Raw genomic sequence first — 23,537 nt, forward strand, 5'->3', positions numbered from 1 at the left:
TTTTCTATTGCTCTCTTTCTGGAGAGTCTGTTATCGGGAATTTGACCCCTCAAATTGAACATTTTTGTCTCTTATCATTCCAGATTTTCTCATTTTTATCTTCCAGCCTTTCTGTTACATTTTTATATACGTGCACTACATTTTTAATTTCTGAGGACCTCTTCTTATTCTCCGATTGTTCCTTTTTCATAGCCTGGTGTTTGTATCTGATGAATGAGCCTATATATATTTTAAGTGCCTAAATTTAACTTTCCTACATTACTCAGTTAATTAGCAACACATGCAGTTGTTTCTTCTTCTAGAAGTCTGTAGAGGTTGGATGTCTTATGAGAGGTTTGGCGGCTTAAATGGCTGAAAACAAGAACCATTTATTGGCTCACGATTCTGCAGGTTGCGCTGAGGTCAGGAGGGTGGTTCTTTTGCTGGTATCTCCGGACGTCACTCAAGGGCTCTTGTCATCTGAGGTCGGGATCCAAGGCGCACACCTCGGCAGCTGGTGTCAGATGTTGGCGGCCGGGGGGAGTCTTGGTTCTCCTCCGTGTGGCCTTTTATCTTCCATACACTGGACGAGGCTCTGTCACCTGATGGCAGCTGTGCTCCCAGGGGCAAAACAGGAAGCGCCTGGCTCTTGAGGCCAGTTAGAAGTCACATGTCATTTCTGCCACGTTCTGTGGGTCAAAGCAAATCACAAGCTTAGACCAGATGCAAGGGTTTGGGGAAAGAGACTCCACCTCTTTAAACAAATATATTAAAAAAAATAAATAAAACTCACTATTTTATTTTTTGCCTTTTTAGGGCCGCACCCACAGCACATGGATGTGCCCAGGCCGAGGATCGAATTGGAGCTACACCACAGCCATGGCAACATGGGATCCGAGCCACGTCTGTGATCTACATACACCACAGCCCATGGCAACGCTGGATCCTTAACCCACTGAGCAGGGCCAGGGATTGAACCTGCGTCCTCTTGGATGCTAGTTGGGTTCGTTACACCTGCGCCACCACGGAACTTCTAAAAAATATTTTATTCAAGTATAGTTGATTTACAATGTTGTGTTAATTTCTTCTGTACAGCAAGTGATGCAATATATACAAATATATTCTTATTCGTATTCTTTTCCGTTATGGTTTGTCACAGGATACTGACTCTAGTTCCCTGCGCTGTACAGTAAGACCTTGTTGTCTGTCCATCCTGTGTGTGACGGTTGGTCTCTGCTAACCCCAAACTCCCAGGCCGCCCTCCCCTCCCCTCGCTCCCTTGGCAACTGCAAGTCTGTTCTCTGTGAGATGCCGCCTCTGGATGGAAGGAGAGAAAAATAATTTAGGGCCGTGTTTAACCTACTACGACCTCCCAGGCAGCTTCTCCCTCTGTCTTGACTCAGCCTGCCACAGCAAACTAACTTAGACAAGGGGCTTAAACCACAGGAGTTTATTTCCCACAGTCCTGGAGCTGGAAGTTCAAGACCAAGGTGCCAGCACACTTAGCTCCCGGCGAGAGCTCTCTTCCATCTTGCTGCATCCCACACAGAGGAAAGAAAGCCAAGTTCTCTGGTGTCCCTCTTTTTTTCTTTCTTTCTTTTTTTTTTTTTGCCATTTCTTGGGCCGCTTCCACGGCATATGGAGGTTCCCAGGCTAGAGGTCGAATCGGAGCTGTAGCCGCCGGCCTACGCCAGAGCCACAGCAACGCGGGATCCGAGTCATGCCTGCAACCTAAACCACAGCTCACGGCAACACCGGATCCTTAACCCACTGAGCAAGGCCAGGGATCGAACCCGCAACCTCATGGTTCTTAGTCAGATTTGTTAACCACTGAGCCATGACGGGAACTCCTGGTGTCCCTTCCTATAAGGACAATAATCGCATCACGAGTGCCCCACACTTAGGACCTCATCTAAGCCTATTTACTTCCCAAAGGCCCCCATCTCCAAATACCATCACCTTGGGGGCTTTGGCTTCAACACACGAACTTGGGGATGGAGCCAAACTGTGGTTCAGCCCATAGCGCCCTCTAAGGGCCAGTGTTTCCCTTAAGTAACTTGAGTTCCTTAAAGTCTGGAATTGGAACATGGGTTCCGTCCTCTCAGCTGACGGGTCTGTTAGGCATCTAGCGTGTGGCAGCAGGTGCCGGGGACCTGGGGCTCCGCCCATCATGGAGCTTTCTCTTTGGTGTAAGAAACAGACATGTAGATAGGCATTCAAAACAAACACCGTGCATGCATGGCAGTGGGGGCGCCTGCACGGTTCTATGGAAGTTTCTGGCTGAAAGTTCCTAAAGGCTGGATCTCATGATCCCAGCCCAGGGACGGAAGAAGGAACAGCCTGTTCAAAGGCCTGGAGCCATGAGTTGGCTTAGCGAGGTCCGGGAGGGGGAGCGGCTGTGTCTGGCTGATCCCCATTGTGGGGGAGGGAGGGGGCAGGGTTTGGCAGAGCTCTGGGGCCTTATTGGCCATGCTGTGGAGGCCAGCTGGCCTCTTAGGGCTCCTGGGAGGCTAGCACTGTGTGTCTGTCTGTCTGTCTGTCTGTCTTGCCAGGGTGGACTGACCCTTTCAGAAACGATCACTACCAGGCCATTTCCCGTGGTTTTTCAAGACCAGAGCTTGTTGAGCAAACGGATCATGGTCTCCCTGAAGGCAGAGCGTCACTCTGTCCCCTGGAGACAGTGCCTTTGCTTTGCCTTCTTGATTTGTTCATTCAATCACTCAGGTAGCAACATTCCTGCCACACCCAGGCTCCTTGCTGGCTCCTGGGAATACAGGGTGGGCTCCGGCACAGCCCTGCCCCCTGAAGAGCTCATAGCTTCCCAGCGGGCTGTGGGACTGGGGCAGCAGTGCCACGTGGCCTCCAAGAGCAAGGCAGAGGCACTCTGATGCTGCCCTGGGTGACACGGAAGACTTCCTAGGGAAAGTGTCCCTGCTTCCTGGAGCCGAGGGTAGAAGGGCACTCCAGCTGGAAAGAATAGCATGTGCCAAGGCCACAGGCTGTCCCCTGCTCCGACCTGTGGAGGGGGAGTGTGACACCTCACCTGAGTTCATGCAGGTGCACTTCCCAGTTGCCTGGGAGGCAGGGAGAGGTGGTAACACACCGAATTGCAGGGCAGTGGACGGGGACAGAAGTCTTAGGGCCACCCCTCCCGCACCCTCCACAGCGGCCACCCCCGAGGCCTGCCCTTCTGTCCACCAGGGCCTGCCAATTACCACCTTCTCCAGCCACAGCCATTTAGGAAATGCCGATGATTAGCGATTGTTATCATGGTAATTAAAATTCCCTGGGAGCAGCTTGGCTAATACCCATCAGTATCTGCAGTCAGGTTGGCCGTGAGCTGAAATCGGAATGAAAACCTCGAAGCAGAGCACAGAGCTGGAAGCAGTGCCCGCAGAGGATCGAGGCCCCCACCGCCACCCCCGCCACAAGGGCCATGGCGGCCGTGCGGGTCTTTTCTCGTTAAATGGCATTTTCAAGGCTGGCTGCTTCGCTGGCCTTATCACAGCAAACCACACGTGGGGAGCAGCGCCGGGCTCTGCAGAATCGCGGAGCTTCTGCAGCAAGTGAAGGTTTTCCCATCTGCGGCCCTAGACAGGGCGATTAGGGGTTCATTCCCACGGAGGGCTTTTCCTGCCGCTGTTCTCTGGGAGGGGGTCAAAGGAAGATGCCAGGCCGTAGGTGATGGGCTCGGAGGCAGAGAGCGGAGATCACGTGATTAAAAGCTGCTGCTGTGCGGTTTGCAGGGTGGGGATGGGTGGCGAGATGAGAGAAGGTGTGTCCTGTAGAGAATGTGCAGGGACTGGCGGCAGGGGCGGTGGCGGGGGGGGCAGCAGGGATGCTGCTGCTCAGAACCAGAATCCCTCGCCCTTCCCCTCACCAGTCTTGCTCTCCCATGTGGAAGGCGTTTTCCGAAACACTGACGGTGTGTTTAATGCATCTCGTGCCCCCCGCCCCCTGCCTTCATACCAGGGAATGCCCCTGCATGCTCTCATCCCCCTGCCTTGGGGACTCAGAAAGTTTTGGGATCACCAGCCAGGCTGATCCGGTCTCTGCCCCTCGGCATCTGGCCTCCACCCGGGCTGCAGCGCCAGCTCAAGAGCAACAGACACCCCGAGGCCCCGTGACAATGAGCTCACTCGCCCCCTGGACCCCAGGGACGTGCTGCAGGCCTGGCAGACCCTTGGGGCCATGGCCCCTGCTGAGCATAAATATCGGGGTGCCTCGTGTGAAATTGACAGGGATATTTAAAGGTCACAATGGTTGAATACCAAAATAAATAAATAGGAATAAAAGGTTGAATATCTAGATGTTTTCCTATAATACAACTTAGTACTTTGGATCCTGTGCTCTTTATCCCGTTTCCCAGAAGCACATGACAGGTTAAGTGTTTTTTAAGCGGGTGGGAGGTGTAGGCTGTTGCAGCAGGAAGTGAGGCTGGTGGCGTGGGGCCCACAGGCTGTGATATGCCAGGGTGGGCAGGGGCAGCCAGGCCGTGGGTCTCAGGGATACGAGCACGTGGCTCCCTTGTGGCCTGGGGTTCACAGTCAGGGAGGCGCACCGGCTCGCCCTGCTCGGAGCTTCCCCTTTGACCCTCTTTTCATCTCAAACAGTAACTCTGTTTGATTAATTACAAGAACTTGGGTGACGCCCTCAGGCCACTTCCCCAGGAAGGAGACAGGCTTTGTGTGGATTGGGACGTGATCCGGCAACCAACCCACAGCCGCCAACTGAGTCATTCAGCCCGTGTTTCTGGAGCGCCTGCTGTGTGCCAGGTGTGTGCTAGGCGCTTGGAGATCGGTGGTGAGCAGAGGCGCCCTGAGCCTCCCTCCTGGATGGTAGGCCCTGGGGGAGAGACGTAGACATAGAGGACTCGCCAGAAGGGGGACGCCACCCCAGTGTCCATCGACATATGATGAATAATATTCTGTGTATTCGTAAAACGGAGTCCTATTCAGCCACATAAAGGAAGATGTTCTGGCAGGTGCTGATGAACCTTGAGGACAGCACCTGACTAGTATCCATGAGGACACAGGTTTGATCCCTGGCCCTGCTCAGTGGGTTAAGGATCCGGCGTTGCCGTGAGCTGTGGTGTAGGTCGCAAACTTGGCTCGGATCCTGTGTTGCTGTGGCTGTGGTGTAAGCCGGCGGCTACAGCTCTGATTCGACCCCTAGCCTGGGAACCTGCCTATGCTGCAGGTGCGGCCCTAAAAAGGGGAGAAGAAAAAAAAGACAAATAATATATGATTCCGGTAGTACCGAGAAGAGGCAAGTTCATATACAAAAAGCAGATCAGCAGTCACTGGGGCTCGGGGGAGAAGGGGCGGGGAGTTGTCCGAAGGGTAAAATTTCAGTTTCACGAGATAAAAAGAGTTCTGGGGACGGACCACCCCACAGTGTGAATGTACTTAACACACTGCCGGTACCCTTCGAAACGGTTGCCATGGTAAATGTTCTGTGCATCTTCACACCGTTAACGGCACAGTGTGGGGTCGCCTCCCTGGAGACCCCGAGTGCCCGGTTGGAGGGCTGGCTTTTCTTTCTGGAGGGCAGTCTGCTGATACACGGCATCTAAATGGACACCCATCCCTTGATCCGGCAGTTCCACTCCCGGGAGTATTTCCGAGGGCAGGAACCGACACCTGCCTGCTGCGGGGGGGTGCCAAGGTGATGGCTGTGCCAAGATGATGGCCGCAGCACTGTTCACAGGAGTGAAACATCGGCAGCAATTTAAATGTCCATCGGTGGGGGGTTGATTTAATTAAATTCAATAAATCTAAACTCTAGAACCACAGTAGTTTCATGTGGAGACCATTGCATATTAACACAGAACAACTGCTATGACAGATAGTTAAGTGTCATGGAATCGCATCTACATGAACGCATGCCTCAAAAAGAAAAAAGAAAAAGGACTGAAAAAATTGTGTCTATGCCCAGGAAAGGGTGTAAGAAAATTCACAGCACATTGTCAAGCTGGGCTCTGCGTGGCTATGGGGTGACTGTATGGGGACCTACAGTTTCTTTATTTTGCTTTTTTGTTGTTACCCTAATTTTGCATGCTACCTGTCCATTTCTCAGGCAGGAAAAAAAAAAATGGCAAAGCAGCATCCACAGCAGGAGTCAGGGAGGCATTATGGTGCAGGTCCTAAGCCTACCTAGACCCCACTGTTCACAGAGGGTGCTCAAGGGCTTGCCTCATGTGGTCCCTGCCCCATCCCCACCCCCAGCCCAGCGCATGCGGGGCAGGAGGCTGGCACGCCTGAGGGAGGGCAGGCAAAGCCAGCACTGATAGGTGCCCAGGGCTTTGCTTAGCAGAGGGAGGCCGAGTGAACCCCTCGCCAGCCCCCCATGGCCTTCTGGGCTTGGGCACCTGTCCTCAGAGCCACGCAGCCATTCTGCAGTGTCAGGGTGGCCTTGGCACGCTTCCTCTCCCTACTCTCCCTTACTTCTCTGCCATCTGGGCTCCCAGACCCTCATGTCCTTGACCGTGTCTGACCCACTGAGGATTTATCCCCCCACTCAGCTGCAGCTTAGGGAGCCCCCCTGCTTCTATCTATAAGCTGTTGGGATGAGACTGGGACCTCTGGTGCAGGGCAGAGGCCAGGGGAACAGTAGCTTGGCACTGGGCAAACTTCTTAACTTGTCTGAGCCTCGGTTTTTGCATCTGCAAAGTGGGGACGATAATAGAGCCTCCTCAAAGAACAGTTCTCCCCGGCTGCCCCTGGGAATGGGAGAGGAGACTTTTTAATTTCACACTTTGTGACTTTTAGATCGCGGGCATGTGTTACTGATTCAAAAATATAAATACATCTCAGAGGAGGGTTGTGAAAGGATCCAAAGGGTTTTCCAAGGCGTCTCCTCGAAGCACCCATCCCACCAGATGTGTTCCATGGTATTCAACGGCCACGCGGTAAAGCAAGCCCTTCTGCGCAGGGGAGCTGAGAGGGAGGGCTGAGTGATTCATGCCAGGGACAGGGTTTGGACTCAGGGGTCCTGGGCCGGGCACTCTGGGCGTAAGGAGCGAGGGAACAGTCAGTGCTGTACAGTGAAGGGCTACAGTTAAGGTTATGCAGACCTGTTCCCAAGGTTCAGTTTCTCTAGAAAAACCTGCCAGGTAGGTTCCATGTGGGAAGCACTGGATATCCTTTCACCCTATTGGAGAACTCTTTGTGCATTGGTATATTAAAGGCTCTGAGAAGTCCTGCAGTGATGGAGCTTGGGTTAATCTAGTGCTTCCTGGTATAGATGATTGAAAACATCTTTTTCTTTTTCTTTTCTTCTTCTTCTTCTTTTTTTTTTTTTTTTCACCTGGCTCCTGCTAACATCCCACAGAACCAGTGCAGTACAGAGAAAGTTTGGGTGGAGTGGGAAACACCATTCTCTAGAGAATCAGGGCAGACTCTGGCCTTCGGATTGTAAATTCTCCCTTTTGCATAGGGGACCAGGTCCCCTGGTTGTAAAGCTGCCCACGTTCATCAGACGAGAGGAGGAGGAGGGTGACAGGGATGGTTGTGGGGACCATGTCTGTCAAGTGGCTGCCCTGTGCCCCGCCGGGCCCTGGGCTGCAGGAACTTACATGCATTAGCGAGTCTGACCTCACGGGGGCCCCGGAGATGGCGCTGTCCCTGCATCCCACCTACTGATAATGGAAGCGAGGGTCGGGAAGGTTAATGCGTCCAAATCTCCGGGCTGGGGGGGTGACAGGTCCAGGATTCAACCCCGGCACGTCTGCTCTGACCCGCCAAGCCTTCCTCCTTGGGGAAAAGGTCACATCCTTCCTTCACGCGCTCGCGTTCTTCTTCCCAAAGGCCCCAAATGCATTCCCTTCATCAGAAAAGAGGTCACGGAGCCCTTGGCAGTCGCCGAAGCAGGCATTAAGAGTTCAGGGACGTTGTCGCGGGGGCTGCTCTGAATTCTAATCTGCGGCTCTTTCTGAGCTCCGGGCCTGTCCGGATGATCACATCCCGAGACGTCGTCCTAGACCGCGGCCAAGACCAGGTCGTGGCCAGTCCTGCTCTTCCTCCAGCTCCTCGTCCCTCTGTCCAGAGCCTCGAGGGCGGGGTGGGCAAGAGGAACGCAGTGGCTCCTTGCGAGCCTTCTGGGTGCCCTGCACAGCGCCCAGCCCTTTCCAGCAGGAGGGGAGGGAGGGCCGGCGGGGAGCACTGTCCAGGGAGGCTGCTCTGTATCCTGTGCTCTGAGTCGCTGTCTCCCCGCCCAGGTCTGGAAGAGGTCGGGGGCCTGGTTCTACAAAGGGATCCCCAAGTACATCCTGCCCCTGAAGACCCCCGGCCAGGCCAGTCACCCCCACTTCCAACCGCTGCCTGTGGAGCCGACCGAGCCAGAGCCCAGAAGCACTGAGACCAGCCGCGTCTACACGTGGGCCCGAGGGAGAGGTAAGCCCCCCAGGCCCCCTCTCCTGGGACAGCAGCCAACATTCGGGCCGTCAGCCAGCCAAGCAGTGCCATGGGCACCAGGCCAATGCCCAAGGTACTTCCAAGTGGCTCACGCTGGTCTCCATCCACCTCTGTGCCCTTGGCTCCCCACCTGCACCACGTGGGCAGCTGGACCCTAGCAGGGAGCTTGATTGCAGCAGGAGGGTCTGCAGAGGGCCGTTTTACCCCCGGGCACTAATTTAGGGGCGAGGGTGCTATGAACAGCATTAGGGGTCTGGGCAGAAATGTGATGTTAGCGGAGGGTTTTTGCAAAGTATAAACACGCCTCTTGGAGTTCCCGTTGTTGCTCCAGTGGGTGAAGAACCCATCTAGGATCCATGAGGATGCAGGTTCGATCCCTGGCCTCATTCAGTGGGTTGAGGATCCGGCGTTGCCGTGAGCTGTGGTGTAGGTTGCAGACGTGGCTTGGATCTGGCGTTGCTGTGGTGTAGGCTGGCAGTTCCAACTCCAAATTGACCCCTAGCCTGGGAACCTCCGTATGCAGCAGGTGCAGCCAAAGAAGGAACGGAAGGAAGAGAGGGAGGGAAAGAAAAGAAAAGAAAAGGCGTCTTTCCAAGGTGGGCCAGTACCACCTCCTCTCGGCACTTGTCTTGTGTCTCAGGAAGTGGGGACTCCTGGCTTCTCTGGTCCTAACAACCAGAGTGACCTTGTGCCCAAGGCCCCAGGTGTTTGTGGTGGCTGCACTGATGTGGGTGCGTGCCAGGTGGCCACCATCGGCAGGAAACTCTGCCCCGCTCTGCCCCCGTTACCTGGGGTAGCAGATGGCTCTCCACTGCTTTCATGACGCTTTAGTGTTTGTGATTTTATCTTCAAAGTGCCTAGTCTCACAGCAGGTTCCAGAGGTGGACAGGGCGGGTGTTTCGTTGCTCCGTTTTACAGATGAGTAGCCTGAGGCCCCAAGAAGAGGAGCGCCTTGCTGGTGTGCGGCAGAGCTGGGACCAAAAGTTGGGGTCCTGCCCTCTGGCTCCTTCTGCCCTGAGGTGCCTGAGTTTCAGCCCCAAACTCAGGGTTTTAGGGTCCTACACGAGACAGGGCCGCCGGAGGGCTAAGGGTTCTCCCAGGCTGAGGACAGTGGACCCAAGAAAGCTGCTTCTGAGCGCCTCTCGAATAGCCCTGTCTTTGGATTATGACCTGGCATTTGGCTTGGACTTGGGTTTTCCTGTCATGAAAGCAAGGCATGTTTAGTATAGAGCTTTGAAAAATTTCAAATGAGAGAATTTAGGAAGTAAAAATGCTCCGTAAGTCAGCCCTTCCAGACACACCCGGCAGTAACAGCGTGGCGTCTGTTCTCCAGATGTTTTTGGGTCGGCGTCACTCGGCCAGGTGAGCTCTTCTTGCAGCCAAGGCCTCCCTGGCTAATCCTCCTGGACTCGGTGTGCACGTCCACGTCCCAGGAGCTCACCTTCCCATCGCCTCCTGCCACCACTACCACAGACAAGCTTGGTGGGGACGGGGGCGAGTGCAGGTGGAGCGGGGCAGCAGGCGGCCGGAGGGGAGTCCCTTTTCCACCCGCAGCGCTGGGACTTCCTCCTGGCCCTGCTCCAGCCCCATCTGGGTGCATCTGTGTCCCTCAGACGGAGGGCAGAGGATCCCTGGAAGCAGAAGCTGGGGTCACTGGCAGGTTTAGATGGTTTTGCTTTAAGAGGTTTGAGGAGGAGAAGCCCTGAGGCGCCACCTCTGTCTGTTCCAGCAGCAATGCAACACACACACACGCACACGCACACGCACATGCACACGTCCCTGGGGAAGGGCAGAGCCTTCTTCTGTCTCTTCAGCAGCCCAGACATACAGATGGCCTTTTAATTATTTGGGTGAGGAGGCCAGCGGCCTTCACACTTGTACTTGGCTCTGTTTATTAAGCGAGTTTGCACTGAGGCCAGGCCAGGCAATGTGGAGGCCCCTGGTGTGAACTCAGTCTGAGTTCGAAGCCCCCCAGGCTCCCAGCGCACAAAGCAGCTGGCAAGTAGCCACCCCTCCCGGTCCGCAGCCCCATCAGCCCTGGGGCCGAGTGCTGCTGCAATCTGTGCTCCAGATCGGGGCCTTCTGGCAAGCCTGGCCCTCCTAGCACCCCATTCAGCCCAAACTGAGCTGGGGCCGGACAAAAACAGAGTGCCCCGCACTGGGGTGTGGGCTCCCCCACCACGCTGGAAGCTGTCTGCAGTCAGGGCCACATCTGTCCTGCACAGGCTGATTCCTCAGCATGTAGTGAGTGGGGCAGAGGCACAAGGCAGAGGCTTATTAGATGGTTGAATGGAAGAATGAATGAACTACCCCCCGGCTCTGGGATACGTGAAAGGCCTACAGAGGGATTTTCATAGGGGCTCGGGTCAAGGGGCTTTTAGATCAGTTTTCTTCCGGGGCTCTTGTCTTCAGGGACCCCAGAGCCAGCATCCCCTCCTGCCCCACAGTCCCTGCTCCCCGGCCTGGAAGCCGATCCTGGCACCAGCTCCCTCTCTGGCTTCCCCCCACCACCCACCCACAAGGCTCCCTTCTCCTTCTCTCTCTCCTCCTCCCCCCCCTCCCTCCCTCTCTGCTCTTGGGCTGGGACATCTGTGTCCCCCAGCTTCTCCCCCCATCCCAGCTCACAGCACTCGGAGGAGGAAAGGGAGCCAGTAGAAAGAAATCGCAAACTTTGCCACCCTCGGAGCAATCAATCGGGTGAGATGGATTGGGGTTTCTGAGGCAGGTCCCTTTTCTTCTGCCTTTAAATTTTCTTTGTTAGTTTTTAAGTACAGGAGAATACAGGATCTACTTTTAATAAGTGAAGCAATTCAAAAGTCTATGAAAAATTAAAACCTCTGCTCCCTGCCATCATCTCCAAACCCCCTTTTCCCTGTTCCTACCAACATATACTTGATGCAGGGTTATCGTTTGGTTTGGTTTGTTTTTATTTTCACAACCAGAATAGGCTCTTACCCATAACTCTGTGTGTTGCTTTTATCTTTGAAAAGAGAATCGTGGGCCTCCCTCCAGGTCAATAGATATAGATTTTACTTTATTCTTTTTTAATGGTGGAATAAAATCCCATCGTATCATGTATTGTGATTTAATTATCCACCTATGGAGAGACATTCAAATAGTATCCGGCTCTTTGCCACCGCGAGCAATGCTGAAACGCAATGTACACGACGCTTTTATTGCCATGGGGCAGATTTCCAAAACTGAGTCATATGTTTTAAATTTTAGTGGACATCACCAAACTGTATTCCCAAAATGTTCCAGTTGTTTAGATTCACTTCTACCTGCATCCTTGCCTGCCGTGCATATTATTGGTGTTTATCCTTGTAACCAGTATACGAGATGAAAAATGATTTTTCATTTTCCACCTTGGCTTGTTGACTCTCTCTCCCCAGCCTCATGGATTACTTGCGTCTCCTCTTTTAAAAAGTTGCTCTTTAAACCCAATGCTCATCTTTTATTATGTTGTTTATTTCTTGCACCTAATTTCTAGATGCTCCTTACGTGTTAGGGATACGAAATGAGTTGCAGATATTTTTCTCCTTGACTTGACGTTCTCTTTGACTTTCGTCCTCACTGACAGCATCGTGCCACTCAAACGCAATTTCTGGAGACACAACTTTTGGAGGCATGAGCCGGCTGTGTCCCCCTCTGCCTCGCAAAGAAGTAAAGCTCTTTTCTCCTTCTCCCAAAACTTTATCTCTGTGGAGTTCCCAGGGTGGCTCAGCAGGTTAAGAATCCAGTGAGTATCCATGAGGAGGTGGGTCTGATCCCTGGCCTCGCTCAGGGGGTAAGGATCCGGTGTTGCCACAAGCTGTGGTGGAGGTTGCAAAGGCAGCTCAGATCTGGCATGGCTGTGGCTCTGGCAGGCGGCTGCAGCTCTGAGTAAACCCCTCACTTGGGAACTTCCATGTGCTGTGGGTGTGGCCCTAAAAAGACAACGGGGGGGGGGGGGGGGGAAACACACTCACACAATTTCTCTTCATTTTTCCGAAGTCAAGCATGTCTTTCTTTTGCTTTCCGGTTTATAGGTTTCCTATCTTGCTTTGAAATGTTTTCCTTTGCAAGGTTTAAAAAAAAAAAAAATCTGCTAGATAAAAAGTTGAAGTAAGATGAGAATAAAAGGAAATTACTTAAACACGATACGGTTACCAAAAAAGCCGAAATGGGACACCAAATAGCATAGTAACTGGTAAAGCATGGACCATGTTCTGTCAAAATGCAAGAGTTCCTCCATCATCCCCATCATTCGGCAGACAGCATTTCGTTGTATTTAACTGCTGTACCCAGGCAAAAAAATAAAAAAATCCGTTACTCTTAGAAAAGAAAAAATTCTGTTATTTGCAAATGATAACATTGTATACGAAGAAAACCCAAGAGGGCCTCTTAGAACAACCCACTCGGATTTATCAGAGAATTTGGGAGGTGACAGGACACAAAATAAATCAATAGTTTAAACCAAAAACTTAACAGTTTTTCTCCATACTGACTAATTAGAAGTAGAAATGGGGGGGAGGGTGGAATCCATTCATAATTACCACAAAAATTATAAAATTCCCCAAAACAAATTTCTAAAAAAATTACAGCTCAGAGTTCCCACTGTGGCTCAGTGGGTTAAGAACCCGACATAGTGTCTGTGAGGATGCAGTTTCGATCCCTGGCCTCGCTCAGTGGGTTAAGGATCCAGCATTGCTGCAAGCTACAGTGTAGGTCGCAGATGCAGCTCACATCTGGCGGAGGCCAGCACCTCCAGTTAGACCGCTAACCCAGAAACTTCCATATGCCACAGGTGAGGCCATGAAAAGGGGCGGGAGGGATTGTACATTGAACGTGGAGAAAATTATAGAATCCTATCAAAGGACAAAAAGTAAGGCATGAACAGTAAGGCAGACAGGACTCTTAGGACAGGACTCCAAATTAATAAGTATAACAATTCCTCCCTGATTCTCAGCAGTTTTAGAAAGGAATGGATTGAAATGTTTTCATTATCCATTGGATAAACAAAATATAGTATAATCAGGTGATGGAATATTACTGAGCCTTGAAAAGGAATGCAGCACTGCCATGTGCTATAACATGGATGAACCTTGCAAACACTGTGCTGAGCCAAAGCAGCCAGACACAGAAGGCCATAGAGTATATGATTCCATCTATGTGAAATGTCCAGAAAAGGCAAATCCAAGAAGACAGAAAGTAGATGAGTGGTTGTCATGGGCTGGGGAAGATGTGGGGAAACTGAGAGGGACTGCCTGAATGGTATAGGCTTTCTTTTAGAGGTGGTGAGAATGTTCTGGAATTTGAGAGTGGTGATGGTTGCATGACTTTATACTAAAAACCACTGAATTGTATACTTTCAATGAGTGAATTTTACAGTATATGAATTATATTTCAATTTTAAAACTTCGTAAGGAAGCTAGAGAGTGGTTTAACAAGGCATTTTTTTTTAAGAGCAAGGGTATTGGGAGGAGTTGCCTGACCAAATAGTGATGCTTACTATAAAGTTACTATAATCAAGAGAAATACTAGCATTTAGGCCCCAGAATAAATAGAATATTTATTCATAGAATAGATACATAGGAGTTTCCTGGTGGCCTGGTGGTTAAGGACTTGGCGTGGTCACTGCTATAGCTCAGATTCGAATCCCTGGCCTGGAAATTTCTGCATGCTGTGGATGTGGCCCAAAAAAACCCCCAAACCCAATGACTAAATAGATTAGTGGGCTAGAATAGAGAAATAATAGACCTGAGGATGTATGGGAGCTAAACACAGGTAGCTCTTCAATTCATTGGGAAAATATCAGGTTTATTTAACAACCAGAGAGGCATGATCAGATTTCCATTCCATTCCATGTGTATCCAAGACATATTACAGACAGATTAAAGATCTAAATATTAAAAAGAACGTAATGAATGGATTAGAGAAAGACTAGAAGTGTTTCTTTCCTCTGCGTTCAGTACGGAGAGCTGATGGCTCTCTGACCCCTGGGGACCAGGTGGACTGCCTGCCTGAGTTGGCACTGTCTCCCTCCTCTGGACACTGAGTGCTGATTTTGGTCAAGGACTTGCCTGCAGACCCCTTGGTGAGCCCCCTGCAAGCTTGCTCCTAGCAGGACCTCCCTTCTTTCTCCAGGATGGAGTGGGGAACAGGGCGACCTGAGTTCCTCCTGGTGACTGGCCCTGGGTCTGACCCGGCTGCCTCTGGGGAGAGGTTTTCATTCCCCTTCCGCATCAATCCAGTTGAAATGTGTGGTCTACGCTGCTTTTCCTTGGCAGATCATTGTGCCAAGGTTATGGCCGCAACAAACATAGTCAGTTTTTGTGCCCTCCTGGGTCTCTGTGTTCCCCTATGAAATATAAGGTGTATATGGCGGAACCAGTACTGTGGGCTCTTGGGTCTTCATTCGTTTAGAGTTGGACCCGCCTCTTCTGCAGGCTTCCTTCCTTTCAGCCAGATTCCTACCCTTGGCTGGGTATGGAAAGCTATTTGCTGGAAGTAGGGGTATTAATTTGACATATTTGGGTAATAGGTGACATTTCCCTAGTATACTGGAAAGCTTAAAGGAAGCTACTGCGGCTTTGGTTCAGCAGCTTAGCAACGTCAGGACAGATGTCTTTGTAATCCTTGCTCTTTCCCTCATGGTCGCAAGATGGTTGCTGCAGTTCCAGCCATCGCTATTAAAAAAAGAAGAAAGATGAAAGAAGAGGCTAGGAAAGTAAGCTTTCTGCTTCGGCAGCCTTACGAGGAGCTGATTCCCTGTTAAGGGAGAGCTGATTTTATCTGACTGAACTCGTTGCATGGGGCAGTTTTGCTCAGATAGGATTTTGGGATTCCAGTGCTGAGAGTACCTAACAGGACGGGGCTTATTTTCTTCAGCCCCCAGACCTGTGACTGGGAGGCAGCCCTGCCTGGGTCTGCTCTGTGGCGGATCTGCCCCTTCCTTCCAAATGGTACTGAGCACCTGAGATGGGGCGGGAGTGGGAGCTGAAGCCCCCAGTCTCTGGTCCACACAGGGCCCCAAGGGTATTTTAGGATGTCTGTCTTGTTCTCAGATGGGAGCCGGAGAGCCGAGGTTCCTCGGAGATTGACTCCTGGATCAGTGAGACTTTGCTGCGTTCGCCTCTCCTAGGGAGCCGGGGGCCGGGCCGGGGAGCAAAGCCCACGATCATCTAAAGCTTTTGTCGCAGCCCCGTGGCGTGGCCGAATCAAGGAAGCCTTTCTACTCTGCCCGCCGCCCCCCGCCCCAGATCCCAAAAAGCCCCAGCTGGGCGCAGGCAGGTGCCTTGAGCCCCCAGTAGCTGAGAGGTAAACTCACTTTCCTGTCCCTGCCGAGGCCTGGGTCACAGTCCCTCCCCCCGGGTCCCTCTGCACCCCCCCCCCATCCTCCGCCTGAGCAGAGCACGGGCTCCTGGACGGAACTGAACAGAATTACACACCGGTTCACTTCCAGGTCTGTTCTGGAAAAGTACTTCAAGGTTTTGGATGTGTTCCAGCTGGGTGGATTTTAAGAAAAATCGGGGTTTCATGAACACTTTCATTGGTTTGTGAGACTTTAAGCAATTTTTTAAATCCTGGACTCTGGTTCTATTGGCATTCCGGTGAAAGCAGGCTTCGGGGTTGAGTGGTCTGGTTCAGCTCAGTTCCAAAGGTTGACCTGGAGCAGCCCTTCTGAGGGACCCCTCAGGCTGCCTGTCCACCCCCACGCCGCTGTCTCCTGTCCCCCGGAGAAGCCAAGTCATCGGCACTGCGCCGGCCTCACTCACAGCTCCGTGACTCCTAGCCCTTATTTCATCTGATGCTTGGAACGGCCTGGGGGGCCGTGTTGGACCTGAAATTGACTCTAAGTGATGGATGAGGAGGGGGATGTCTGGCCAAGGTCACGTAGGCTGCGGCCAAGAGGGCCGAGGACCTGGACTTCTGAATCCCAGCCCACACGCCTCCCCTGTGAGGGTAGCACAGAGCAAAGCCGCTGACACTGGCGTGTGCTTTCGGATTTACAGGGGTGGAGAAGGCTTTCGCGGCCTCTAGGGATGGGGGAGTATGGTTCCTGGGGGAACTCTCGGATCAGCTCCATTCCCCGCCCCCTGCCCACCTGCAAGTCTGCAGCCCTTCCGTCTCACCTCTGCTCCCACTCTCAGGACCCCACATCCACACATGGGGAGGATGGGATTAGCCCAACCCCCTCCTGCTCAGGCTGCCTTTTATGCATCCAGCCTGTATCCAGTCGGACATTCTAGATGATGTGGCTAGTCAGGCCCAGTTGAAGCGCCTTTCCCCAAAATCACAGCCGGGACAGAGCGAGAGGAAGTCTGTGTCTGGCTTAATAGCCACTGAACCACAGAATTGGGAGTTTCATATCTCATGAGGTGGTGAGTTCCCTGTCACTGGGAGCATTCAAGCAGAGGCTGGACATTATAGTAGGGATGCTATGGTTCAGAAACTGGGGGACGCTTGCTGTGGGCTTGTTGCTGTGTATCCAGAGTGATGTTCCCAACGTCTTGACCAGGGCTGGGGGGATGGTGACACATTCTATGGCCCAAGATCGAGAAAGCCACATGGCTTTGAACCCGAGACCTCTGTCTCATTAGCAGAGAGCTGCAGCCGACTGAGCTAATAAGCAGTTTGGTGGCAGCCGTTTTTCCATCAAACGCATATGCTGTTTCCTGACTTCTTAACGCAGCGTGCTATTTATACCAGTAGATCCATTCATTCTTAATGAGCCACGGTTGTGGATTGTAAAATGTTTTATTTTCAGACAGGATTGCTCACTGCCCAGAGCCAGTTGTTGCTATGCCTCCTTCCTTCTTTCTCTGTTCCTGAGAAATTCGCATTTTGGAAGCTCCTGGGGCGCTCAGCTGCCCTCTCCCACCTCCCACCCCACCACCCATGTCTCCCCAGCAGACTCAGGACTTGCCGTTTCTGTCGCATCTGCCTGGACCTGGTACATGAACTCTCTGCAGCCTTTGGAGCTGCCAGGAGTGTGTGTTGTGTGCAGGGGGCCAGGCTGGCTGAGGCTTGGAGAAACAGGCAGAGCAGAGCAGGAGGGCTTCCGTGTTTGGAGGTAGATGCCATCTGTCCTTGGAAGGTTCGACATTTGCCGTTGTTACAGGTCACAAACTGGTGGAACGGTGACTCGATCTGGCTCACTGCTTTAAATTCATAGACAACTTTTCAAAATGTGGAGAATTCTCAGAGCTCCTGCTGTGGCACGGTGGGTTAAGCATCTGAATGCAGCAGCTCGTGTCTCTGTAGAGGTGCAGGTTCAATCCCCAGCCTGGCACAGTGGGTTAAAGGATCCTGCTGCAGCTCGGGTTGCAGCTGCAGCTCGGATTCAGTTCCAGCCTAGGAACTTCCAAATGCCACAGGTATGGCCATAAAGTACATTTTTTTTTTTTTTAATGTGGAGAATTCTCGTTTTTAAAAAATGTGGAGCTCTGGCTTCTTTTTTGAAACTCAGAAGGCCTGGCAACACCGCCCCTCCATGGAAAAATTGGACAGGCTAATGGCTAAACCCCTTCATGCCGGACTCGTGGTTTCTGGTTTAACCGCAGTCCCCACTCTTCCCTTTTGTCTCTCACACTCTTTGCTCATCACCCCTGCAGGGTTATTAAGAACATGAAATAGTTCTTCTTTCCACATCCCTGTGAAAGAAAGAGAATAGAAGACACCAACAGGGACACCATTGCCGAAAACATAGGCTCACGTGTCTGGAAATGAAGGAGTCTCACATCCAGCCCAACCCTCCTCACTGCTGACCCTTCCTCCTGTCCCATCTGTGCATCTCTCTTCCTGATCCCAGCCCCGCAAACTGCGCCCGCGGTGGCTCTGGCACTTTCTGTGGAGGTGACCCGCCATCGTCACCCCCAGGACCTCAGAGCTCCTGTGCTTCCACAGGGGACCCCCGGGCAAGAGAACTTTCATTTTTGGAAGTCCTTCTTCTCTGGGCCTCGGTTGCCCCATGAGTAGGAAGCGGGTGACAGGGGCCGGGAGAGAGGGTCTGTTCCCTTCCAGCTTTCATAGCTTCTGTTCCAGATCCAGGGGCTGAGACTTTATGGGGGATTCTCCCAGAGGCAGTCAAGCAGCTCCCAGACTGTACACAAGGCTGCCTCCGCTACAAAGAACAGCGGTTCCCATCATGGCTCGGTGGTTAACAAATCCGACTAGGAACCATGAGGTTGCGGGTTCGATCCCTGGCCTCGCTCAGTGGGTTAAGGATCCGGCGTTGCCATGAGTTGAGGTGTAGGTCACAGATGAGGCTCGGATCTGGCATTGCTGTGGCTCTGGCACAGGCCGGCGGCTACAGTTCAGATTCGACCCCTGGCCTGGGAACCTCCATATGCCATCGGCATGGGCCTAGAGAAGGCAAAAACAAACAAACAAAGGACAGCCGCATTTCAGCAGCGGCCCTGTCCACACACACACACACACACACACACACACACACGGCCGCATGCATGCATACAAACACAATCCTGCTGTGTGCTGCTGGTGAAATCCCATCAAACCCACCCAGCGCATGCGCACGTGCGCGCGCGCGCGCGCGCACACACACACACACACACACACACACACACACACACACACACACACACACACCTGTGCCCTGGGCTTGTGGTCAAGGTTCCCTGGGTGCTTCTGATCTTCCTGACTCTCCCTTCACCGTCCTGGCCCTGGGAGCGTCTCTTAGGCGCCATTATCACCTTCCCTGTCGCTATGTGTTTTACACCCTGCGTGGGATCTAGAGTCCTGGGGAGCTGGAAGTACCTGGGCTTTTTATATAGGTACATAAAGATAATAGAATCCAAATACATAGACATGAGCCAGAAAGGGCTGTTGAGAGAGGAGGGAGGCGCGGCTGCCTTCGAACCATCTGAGGAGGCTGCTGTGTGTCCAGCCCGGCACCCGAAGCCCCTGACCCAGGCCTTCATCATGTAGGCCTGCAGTTTGGGTCTGGAAAGTAAATAAAGCTGTGGAAGTTCCCCTGGGGCCCCGCCTTGGGCTAAGGAGCCAGCCGTGCCACAGCTGTGGCACAGTGGCAGCCGTGGCACGGATTTGATCCCTGGCCCGGGAGCTTCCACATGCTGCGGGTGCAGCCAAAAAAAAAAAAAGCCATAATTGGACAGTCCTGTCTGTGGCTCCCACTCGGGGACAGAAACACCATCCATCCCACGGAGGCAGGAGAAGGGGGTGGGGTCGTGCCGAGTTGGGATAAACACTGACAGTCAGTCTTCTGTGTGGCCATCGTCCTTCCGGTCAGCCGAGGGCCTGGGTACCATTTACGTGGGTCTGTGCCGGTGAAAGAGGCAGGTCTCAGGCCCCAGGTGCTGTGCTCTGCCTTGGTGTAACCCCCCCAACACCTGCCCTGAGGGTACTGCTGCCGTCTGAGTTCATGGAAGAGGAAATAAGACACGGAGGGGCCAGATCGCTTGCCCTTGGACGCGGTGTGGGCAGAACAAGGAATGCGCGCGGTGTTCGGGAAACTCTAAGTCTCCGGGAGACGGAGGCCTGGCCGCATCTTGTGTGGCTGTGTTTTGAAAGGGCAGCCCATGCGTTACTAATTTGTCTTGACCTTCGGAGCCCTTGGTGAAGCCAAACGCTAGCTCAGTGCCAGCGAGTGTGAATGGAGGGGCCGCCCCCCCACCCCCCAGAGCAGAAGCCCTGAGCTTCCAGGAGCCGCCGTTGTCCCCACTGCTGCGCCCCACCCCCAGCCCCTGCAGCCCTCCTGCCTGTCCTGGGGGTCCTTGCTGGCCTGAAGGTTGATTTCCCAAGAGGAGAAGGTCCCCATTAGCCACACCACAGAGGTCAGGGGCCTGGCTGTCGCTTCTGATCTGTGCAAACCTGATGACGGCCTCTGCTGATTGGATGATGCCAGCTGCAAGGTGAGGTCTTGGGACTCCTTGTCCCCCCCACACCCCCAGCCCCGATCTGAGCTGCATTGGGAAAGCAGGCCCCAGCCCCACCCCAGCCAGCCTAGCTTCAGGTCAGCAGATGACCGCAGAGCTCCGGCCCCGTGCGGCACAGCACAGCCCGCTCCAGCCGCTCACCTGTCTGGCCGTGTGAACCTACAGCTTAATTCTGCCCACTCGAGATTTCTCAGCCTCTGGGGACCTGGGCCTGCCTGCTCTCTTATTCCAATAAAGCCTGGGAGGGAGCAGTGCTGGCTCCACTCAGCTCAGCAGCGCTCTCCCTGGGGCCTCCTGTCCATCACAGGGTGGGGACCAGCCTCGAGGAAGGGGCTGGGCTGAGTCCCACTCGCTGGCCCAGGAGCGCAGCAGAGGCTGGGAGGGTCTGTGTGCCTGGCGATCTCCTTACAGGAAGGAGGGGCTGGGCTGCCCCTGCCTCGGTTGCCCCTGGGGTCCATGTGAGGTCCAGGCGAGGCTGGCAGCCCATCCCCACACCCAGGCTCTGAAAGCAGATGCCACGGACCTGTGCAGGGAGGGCGGTGCTGAGGTCCCAGCCCCGCTGAGGGAATCTGACGGCCACACCCCAAGGCCCTGCTCTGAGGGAACGTGACAGAGAGACAGAAACCCAGAGACAGATGGCCAGAATTGTAGAGAGACTGGAGAGTAGGAGAAAGGGACCCAAGTGGAAAGGGGAACCCGGGGACGAACCCAAGACTCAGAACACGTAGGGTCACAAGGAGAGGAGGAAAGAAAGAGAAGCAAAGGCAGAGAGAGATCTTTTTTGACCATCAGCAAGAGAGGCCCCAAAAGATGAAGTCAAAGACACAGGCCCAGAGACACACAGAGACGTAAAGAAAGACAAAGAGAGCCCTGATGTCACAGAGCAGATGCATTTCGCATCCCAGCAAAGGGGCAGGCAGGCGGTGCGGACCCGCTTTGCTTCATCTCTGCCATAAATCAGAAGCAATAACCTGCCAGAGTGAAACGGTGCAGAGCATACCCAAGCCAGACCAGCCCCTCACCCTCCTAACTGCCTGAGCCTGGAACCTCCCTTGAGCCCACACAGCTGTCGTGGCCCCCAGAGAAGCCCACCACCTGGCCTTTGCCTTTCCTGTTCTCCATCAGGGATGCCTGGCACACCCCAATCCCAGCAAGTCTTCTGTCCAAATCATGGCCGTCTTTAAATTCTACCTTTTCCAGGAAGCCCTCCCTGATTTCTCCTTTCCCTGAACACTCTCCACCACCCCTGCAGAGTATCATGTTCCCTCTGGAAAAAGCTGTTCTTATCTTCCATCCGCCCATCTCCCGTTTTATCTGGAGCTCCTCCAGCCAGGGCAGGACCACAGGATTTCAGGGCTGGCGACCACATCACCATTGATCTGAAGATTCGTCTTCATTATCTGGTGCCTCCTGTCTGTCTGCAAGGCCCAAGGAGGGAGTTAATTAAAATCAATGGCAAAGGAATAAACAAGCCTAGGAAACCCTCTGCTCCCCAGCTCTCAGTTCCCGTCCTGGCCCGTGCTGTCCCAGATGGCAGCCTGGAAGGGGGACCAAGGAAGGAGGGCTCCCAGGTGCCACACCCTCACCACACCCTCGAGGGTGGTCCTATGACTGTCCCCGGCTCAGAGGCCCTGGGCGATCAGGCAGCTGGAAAGGGAGGGTTATCCAGATCTCCTGACTCCAGGTCTGGGAGGGGGGCGCCAAGCCCACCCCGTGAGGACAGACCCCCCCTCCCCCAGCCTTGCAGCCACCTTTCTGTCGTCCAGACCCTGACTCTCTGGGGCCCTGGAAGGAGTTTCCAAAACAAAGCAAGAACCTGTTCTTGGGGCTGCAGTTTGGAAGAAGAGAAGGTTTTATGGGAAGCGTGCGCTCCCCTCCCTGCCCCACTCATCCTGTGTCCATGGCAACCAGCCTCTGACAGCCCCTCCCCTCACTGAGTCTGTCCCTGGCTCAGCTGAGGCCACCATCCATCGCCTCCTGTACTTGAACGTCCTTCGGGAAGAGGCTGCGAGAAAGCTCCTGCTTGGTGGAAAGCCCGGCCCTCGCTGGCTCCCACCACCTTGCTGGCCGCGGTCGGTCCTGCTGTCTCTGCAGCGCCGTGTCCTCTCCTGGGGAGGTTTTCTCAGAAAGCAGTCAACAGGCCTTCACTGAGTGCCTGCCTGGCCCAAGGCCCAGTGTTGGGGGCTGAAGGAAGGAGACAGACACTGATTAAGATGTGGCCCTGGGAGTTCCCTGGTGGTTCAGTGGGTTAAGGGTCCAGTGTTGTCACTGCTGTGGCTGGAATTGCTGTTGAAGCACCGTTTGATCCCTGGTCTGGGAACTTCCACACACCATGGGAAGAGCCAAAAAAAAAAAAAAGGAGGGCATGGCCCTGCCCTCATGGGGTTCCTGATACTGTTGGGGAAGTCAAGACAGGTGTTCGAGGAGTTCTTGCCGTGGCGCATTTGCTTAAGAATTTGACCGCAATGACAGGTCGCTGAGGAGGTGCAAGTTCAATCCCTGGCCTGGCGCAGTGGGTTAAAGGATCTGGCATTGCTGCAGATGCAACTCGGATTCAGTCCCTGACCTGGAACTTCCATATGCTGTGGGTATGGACATTAAAAAAAAAGAAAAGAAAGAGCTCCCATCGTGGCACAGTGGAAGCGAATCCGACTAGGAACCATGAGGTTGCGGGTTTGATCCCTGGCCTTGCTCAGTGGGTTAAGGATCTGGCGTTGTTGTGAGCTGTGGGTGTAGGTTGCAGATACGGCTCGGATCCAGCGTTGCTGTGGCTGTGGTATAGGCTGGCAGCTGTAGCTCCAATTAGACCCCTAGCCTGGGAACCTCCATATGCCGTGGGTGCGGCCCTAAGAATAAGTAAATAAATAAATAAAGACAGGCATTTGTAGGGAAAAAAAATGCAACACCAGACGGTGTCTGAGATGGGCCAGAAAAGCTGACCAGCAGTTGTGGGGACAGTGAGGGAAGGGCTGTCTTCCATGCTTCCTTCCCCAGGGCTGGAGAGACTTTCAAGTAGATGCACAATTTGGATGGGTTCCTAGAGGACGAATTGGCATCTAAGTTTTAAAAATATTCATAGAGAGTTCCCGTTGTGGCTCAGCGGGATGTCGTCTCCATGAGGATGCGGGTTGGATCCCTGGCCTCACTCAGTGGGTTAAGGATCCAGCATTTCCACAATTTGCAGTGTAGACTGCAGATGCAGCTTAGATCTGGTGTTGCTGTGGCTGTGATGTAGGCTGGCAGCTGC

At 53.4% G+C, this 23,537-nt stretch overlaps 1 protein-coding gene across 15 annotated transcripts in view; it reads left to right on the forward strand.

The window, feature by feature from the left end:
* The window catches only part of RPH3AL (rabphilin 3A like (without C2 domains)), a 175,400-nt gene that overhangs the window by 140,083 nt on the left and 11,780 nt on the right, over window positions 1-23,537 (forward strand). For 12 of the 15 annotated variants that reach the window (XR_002337295.1, XM_021067542.1, XM_021067539.1 and 9 more), the window contains one exon: window positions 8,198-8,372. The exons of the other annotated variants lie outside the window; for them this stretch is intronic. Coding sequence is in view for 11 of the 12 variants with exons in the window: in XM_021067542.1 (XP_020923201.1) it covers window positions 8,198-8,372 (175 nt within the window). In the remaining variant the exon portion in view is untranslated. The remainder of the gene's footprint in view (window positions 1-8,197; window positions 8,373-23,537) is intronic. 15 annotated transcript variants of the gene reach the window in all.

The sequence above is a fragment of the Sus scrofa genome, chromosome 12, assembly GCF_000003025.6.
Source record: "Sus scrofa isolate TJ Tabasco breed Duroc chromosome 12, Sscrofa11.1, whole genome shotgun sequence".
Taxonomy (NCBI): domain Eukaryota; kingdom Metazoa; phylum Chordata; class Mammalia; order Artiodactyla; family Suidae; genus Sus; species Sus scrofa.